A 6843-nucleotide genomic window follows, 5' to 3' on the forward strand; every position below is an offset into this window, starting at 1 on the left:
TTTCATTTTTCATTTAATTCCCGTTTACTTGATGAAAATTTCTTTTTGTTTTTTAAATTGGTTTGACTAATTAATATATATATATATATATATATATATATATATATATATATATATAACTTCAAAAATAAAATTGAAACAATAATTTTGTAAGCATAAAAGTTGAAAAACTATATATTTTAAGTTGACACATTATGCAGTTATTTCATAAAAAAACAACATTTATTTGTTACATAATAACATTATGTTAAATTACTTAAGTATAAAGTTATATAATTTATTTAAGAAATTACTAAATGAATGGAGACCGATGAAATACTTAACGCATCTGACAAGGTATATTTTCGAAAATCTTTAGTAAATTTTATATGGTTTAAATTGCAACTTATTAGAGTCTCGTACTTTCAAGAAGAGTTTAGAAATATAAATAAATTTAAATAAGAAAACAAAGATTGTCAAGACAATTAAATAATTTATTAGTATAATTAAGGTAAATTATATTGCAATCAGGTTTACTGATATTGAGGAATTAAATATAAGAAAAAATTGGAACTCTAATGTATTGATAGAAAATATTTCATTACAGTTTCATTGTTCTCACTCGTACAAAGATTTAGAAGAAATAAATCATAATTATTATACATTTGATATAATCTATTCATACAGTAAATTCGGTTTAACTTTGCATTTTAATCTTTGAGAATTTAATGCATTGAAATGTGTATTTATGAAACTTTAAGAGTCATATTATAATATAATATTAAGTGTCATATAATTACAATATAAAATACTAAAGTGGTTGAAAATTTATAAGGATCGTAAAAATATAAGAGATACAAGATATATACTAAATATAAAAGATATAGAATAAATTTGTTATTTTATTTTATTCATATATTTTCTTTCATATTATATATATATAAAATAAAATAAAATGTAATAGAATATAAACCCAAATAACTTTAGTGATTTTTTGCTAAAATAAAGTTACAGAATTATTGATCCAAAAACATTTTCTTCTCAAAAAAGAATTTATACATAATACAGACTTAAATAAATGCGGACTTAAATGTTAAAATAATAGTAAATTTTTAATATATTTTATTATATTATATTATAATAAAATGAGTATTTAAAGTTAAAATATTAAAATAATTAATAAAATTAAATAAACATTTTCTTGATATATATTTTATATTATAAAAAATAATGAAAAAACAATAAATAAAATGAAAGTAAATAATTTAAATTTTGATTATTTATTTTATTGTACTTTTAGTTTGAAACATAATTTTTTTTACTTTAAGTTAAAGAAAATTTAACTTTAATTTATATTTTCAAAGCATTATGTTTATACTAAATTATTTTCTAAATGTATAGAAATAAATTTATTGTATCATATCAATGCAATTTACTTTAAATTTGTGATCCAAATAACCTCAAATTATTATTATTACAAATTAAGTTAAAATTACTATTGTTTATTATTATTTTAATGTCAAAAAAAGTAATTAAAAACATATAAGTAAATGGTATTATTATTTTTATTATAAAATGATTAATGCAGTGATGTCTAGTTTAGTCATTGTAGAGGTTCCAGAATTTTCTAAACATGTATTCTGTTCGTGGCAGAGAATAGCTTCAGAGTTCCCAAATTGGAACCCTAGCCTCCGCCACTGCCATATTCTTTTCATCCTCTTCCCTACGCATTCTTTCTTGTAGCAGAAGATTAATCTTTGTTTCGTGTTTAAACCAAAAAATTAACTCAATTTTGGGACCCGCAAGCTTATATTTTCTGATCTACAAAGAAAAAAAATCCCCAGCTTGCTTATCAGAAGGGTTTCGTTTTGTTGATTCTCTAGCTATGGTACGTTCCTCTTTTTCTATTGTTTTCTCTATCAACTCTCTGTATTAAGCTGATTAGCTTCTGTGCATAAGGGAATCGAGAATCCAAGCTTGTGTATCAGAAGGGGTTTATTGTTTCTTCTATCGATTCCTCTTTGATTTTCTTTTTCTTTTTTTTCTTTTTCCCGTTGTCTCATTAGATTTAGAGGTAGAATTTTTAGATGGGTTTTATTTGCAGGTATGGCCGTATGATCAAATGGTGTTTTTAATTTTTATTTTTTGTTTTTGTAGCCAACCTTGATTGTTTTGTTTTCATTGATTGCTATGCATGTAACTGGGTTGTGATTTCTGTGTTGTTTGTGTAGTTTAGTTTGTTCGGGGTGTCGTAGTTTCAAGACATAGATTAGGGCTAACTCACGCCTTTATCTTTGGATGATAATTTTAAGTACTGCTTTTATCTTTCAAAATTTTAATCGAGCTGTTTGTGCAGGCTGCTAAGATTCTTGCGAACTTGATTGTTGTGGGTGGAGGAATCTTGGCAAGAGCAGTTGTTCAGGCATATCGTCAAGCACTCAATAGTAAGCCTCTCAAATTTGTCCATTGATATGCGAATCGTGGGATGAGTATAATTGCATACTAATTTACTATGCAATGCTCTGATTTCTAGGTGTTTGGTGTATTTATTAGGGTTTATTTGTTTTTTTATATATACGTGCAGATGTTAACTTAGTTTCCAACACCGAAATGATTCATCACTTAGTGGATATTATATTTCTATGCTTAAGTATTTAGCAGCTAAGTTTGTTTTCTGAAGATTTGTAGGTGCTATTTTTTTGTTGTCTTTAGCATTTGCCCAAGGGTGGCTGGGTATTTAACGGGCTTCTTGGGGTAAGTTGACAGTTTGAATGATTTCAAAGGATCAGGATGGGATTTTGGTGGGCAATTAATTTACATACCTATGGTAAGCGATACCCTCTTGTTTAGTAGCATATTGTGACAAGAGCTGAGAGAGGTTTTATGAGAAGCACTTGGCAAACCCTCCCTCAAAAGCTAGTTATTCAGGGGAATACCAAATTCTTGAATACTCTACTGAGCATCTCAAACTACTTGATGTGAGACTTTGACATCCCGCAATTTCCAAGTAGTTATCATAACACTACCCATGAGAGCTGATGTTCTCGAGCCCTTTCACTCATCTACACTTTATGACGGTGCTATGATAGGAATTTGGATATTATGGGGTAGGCCTTGGTGTTTTACTGCCCAGGATTGACTACTTGATGAAGTTATTCCTACTACCCTTTTATATTTTTCCCACTTTAATAAAGCAAGAGTCCAGCAGAAAACTCACTCAGCATTTGCACATGTTTGAATAGAAGGGAACATTTAAGGACCACCAGCTTTTATAGTTTATGAAGTGTTGACATGAAGAGAAGACAACGATAAGTAGGTGACGGGTGTAGGTGGAGAAGAAAGATTCTGATTGAGTGCTTAGAAGTGAGGGAAAGGCACAATAATAAGTGGGCACGACTGGAGGGAAGTGAATGACCATTTTGCCTTTCTTCCCGCTAAGATTCGTGCAATAATTCAAAGCAGATTTAGGGCTTTTCAAATTTTGTTTTGACCCAACCCATTTTGGATTGATAGCCAAACACAATTTCATCCACGCTTCAGATCACAATTCAAAGAAGAATTGCGATTCAATCAATTTCAAAAGCAATTTGGCAGCAAAAATGAGTATTCCAGCGATTTTTATTGCATGATATTCATTTTGTATCTCCCTTGACCTATCTGTCAAGCTTGAACTTGACACTGTAGTTTATAATCTCATGTCACGTGTGCACCTGTGCGTATTGTTTTTTACATTAGTGAACCATCGTAAACATATATAACTTGCTGTATTGTGATCTCTGCCCCTGCTTATCCTTGCTGCCCATTAATGCTTCATTTCTGTGACTGTAAACTTTTGCACAATTTTGCATTAACCGCCCATCATTCTCCATACAACACTGCAGGTCTAATTAGAGTTTAGTAAATCATTCTCTTCAATTTCTTTTTGTTTAACACTCTACAGTTACAATATATTTCAGGCATCTCGTTCTAGTTGTATTTCAGTACAATATGTGACCTCATAATTGACATTTTTCCTCTGAACGGGACTACTGGACTCCTTTTTGTCTCTAAAGCATTTCTTTGGTTGCCCCAAACCTATTCATCCAGGAAACTTCTTTGTTAGACCTCCACATCTGGGAAGGGTTTCCATTAACTTAAATATATCCTTGTTGATTGAATAGGTGCTACACTCATGTTGCAAGGTTTTGCAGTGGATATAATATGTTGGCCTTCATTATAGGCTTTCTTAAAATGTATAGATATTGTAAGATCTGACTTTCTACCATGGTATACTTTATAGAAATCCAGGCTGATGGATCAGCATAGTAGTGAATCATCAAGTATCAAAACTGAGTTTTGGTACGCTAGTTGTTTTGCTTAGCAGCTAATCTATCCCTTCTGTCGTGGTGCAACATACCAAGGTTCCTTTTTCAGTTAGCAAAAGTTTTGGCATTTGCCTTATCATGCATTATTTTGTTCTTTAGATTAATGAGGATAACAAGCTAGGCTATTTTCTCTCGTTAAAGTTTCAGATGATGTAACTCTGATACTTGATGGAAAAGTGTAACAAAATAATTCTTCCATTCTATCGTTAATTCTGTGGTCTTTGTCAAATACCTTTTGTTTTTACTCTGATACACTTGTTAGTTTCTTTATTCTTCTTTTCATAATGTCTTGGCCAAGTCTATCTCACGCTAAACACACATATACCATAATGCAGCAGCTCTGGATCTTCTTATTTTTCTTAACATTATGTTATGTAATTCCAGATGCCGCAAAAAATGGTGTTGCACAGGAGACAATACAAAATACTATTCGCAGAGCTAGCAAGGGAATGACAGAGCAAGAGGCTCGACAGATTCTTGGTGTCTCTGCGGAAACTCCCTGGGAGGAGGTTATCAAGGTTAGTATATCATTTATGTTGTGGGTATATTACTAATTTGTGTTCAAATTTATAACTTTCTAATGTGAGGAATGCATTTTGGAGGACAGCATATTGAGTAATAATAGGCTTCAGTTGGAATTCAATAACAAAAACTACCTTCGAACTCATACAAGTGAAAAACCTAGCTTCATTTAGAAAGGAATTACATTTGCCATGCTTCCCTTAATCATGTTTTTTGGAGATGGTGATCAGCTTTGAAAAGTGTAATGTTTAATAATGGCGTTAAATAGAGTTAACTTAGTTAGAATTTGCTTATATTCTTCAGTACACTAGACATGAACATTTTTTTTTTTGTTTAAATTTTAGTCTCTAGGAAGCATGCCATATAATACAAGCTATATAATGTATTTTACTGATGTTTTTCATCTTTCAAAAATTGCCAGTTTTTTTCATTTTTGCTCAATGTAAACCCTCTACATTTTTGTCTTGTATAGTATACTACACATTTTTTACTAGGATGCTGGTTACAAAGATTACCAAGTAACTTGCACAGCAACTTAAGCAAGCTATGCAATGCAAGTTTAGATTTTTAGAAAACGCAATGACAAAAAGGGATTTAAAAGTGAGGCGAAAACCAGCACCTGGCAATTTACCAGAAGAAAAAAGTTCCATTAACCATATATATCGTGATTCTAAAATGCATTTGATTTTACGATTAATGTTCTTGATTTCCCAATTTTTTTTTTATGCTGAAGAATCCCTCATTTCAGAGGGCTAAACTGTTATTGTTTTAATCATTTATTGATTTGTTGCCATGCAGAGATACGATAGTTTGTTTGAGAGTAATGCCAAGAGTGGGAGTTTCTATCTCCAGTCCAAAGTACAACGTGCCAAGGAATGTCTAGAGGAAGTTCAACAAGGCAAGAGTCAGGATACCCCCAGTTGAGAACTTAGATTTTCGCCAAATTTCATATACCCCTTGTGTAATCATTTTGGCCTACGATTGTATACGATTTGCGTTATCAGAAAGCTTCTGAACTATAATTTTGATTACTACCAAAAATGTACATGATTAGTTTGGGATTGACTGCAAATAAAGGATACTACCTATAGAACTGAACTACCCTATTATCTTTAACCAAATCAAAATCAGAATGGTAGGCAATGATAGTAGTGTGATCCAAAACAGTTGCACCTTTCTTTATTTGATTGACATTAGAATTTTAGCATCCTTCACTTTCAGTTCACTGCTAATCTTCATACTCCAGAATCACCTTTGTCATCTATTGTAAATTCACTACGACTAATGTCACATGCATTTGTTGTTCTCATAATCTCCTGTCGTGTTTTGGTGATGAATGTCTTTGCTGTTAAGGTTGGTGATGCATAGAAATGCCTCTTTGATATGTCTGTTGGATTTGATGCTAAATAGCTAAAGAGAAATAAGAAGAGAGAAAACGTATATAGGAAGTGCTATATTTTCTTTTTGGCTCTTGTTTAACCGAATAAAGAATGGGAAAGGAAATGAGTTAATTGTCTGATTTTTTTATATTAATTAAAAAGGAAGAATTTACTCTTTTTCTTAACAACAAATTTGTAAAAATTATAAATTTGTGAAAAGAGGAGAAGAACAATTTTTTTATTTATTTAATGTCAATTTTTCTCCAAATAAATTAAGAAAATTATAGTATTTAATAATTTGTCTAATCTATTTCTTTCATTTATAAAGTGAGCAGTCTTCCTGAACAATGGTCATATCAGTAGATATACGGTAAGTTAAACGGTGTTCCAAATCATTCAAAATTATACTTTAAAGATTGTTTGGAAGGAAAGTTTTCTAAGTATTTTTAGGAGAGAAAAATTAGAAAGAAGGCAATTTTGTCGTAGTTTAAAATTTATTTTATTGAAATAATTAAAGTAAATAGTTTTTACAATTTAGTTTACGTATAACTTAATTTTAATCCATAAAAAAATATTTAAATTTTTATTTTTCCCTTTTA

The 6843-nt window shown here is 30.4% G+C and overlaps 1 protein-coding gene across 1 annotated transcript; it reads left to right on the top strand.

The window, feature by feature from the left end:
* The first annotated feature begins 1577 nt into the window (after positions 1-1577).
* On the top strand, positions 1578-6090 carry LOC114181052 (mitochondrial import inner membrane translocase subunit PAM16 like 2-like). The gene is made up of 4 exons (XM_028067373.2): positions 1578-1867; positions 2336-2423; positions 4728-4861; positions 5664-6090. The coding sequence occupies exons 1-4, from the start codon at positions 1865-1867 to the stop codon at positions 5787-5789; spliced, it is 351 nt and encodes a 116-aa protein (XP_027923174.1). The 5' UTR covers positions 1578-1864; the 3' UTR covers positions 5790-6090.
* The last annotated feature ends 753 nt before the right edge of the window (positions 6091-6843 follow it).

Source organism: Vigna unguiculata, chromosome 4, assembly GCF_037176805.1.
Source record: "Vigna unguiculata cultivar grain cowpea cultivar isolate G323 ecotype 2 chromosome 4, ASM3717680v1, whole genome shotgun sequence".
NCBI lineage: Eukaryota > Viridiplantae > Streptophyta > Magnoliopsida > Fabales > Fabaceae > Vigna > Vigna unguiculata.

What these genes read in the sequence shown, in the direction of transcription:
- LOC114181052 (XM_028067373.2), top strand. An exon ending in ATATCGTCAAGCACTCAATA is followed by an intron (nt 2,424 to 4,727) that starts GTAAGCCTCTCA and finishes ATGTAATTCCAG; the next exon opens with ATGCCGCAAAAAATGGTGTT. An exon ending in CCTGGGAGGAGGTTATCAAG is followed by an intron (nt 4,862 to 5,663) that starts GTTAGTATATCA and finishes GTTGCCATGCAG; the next exon opens with AGATACGATAGTTTGTTTGA.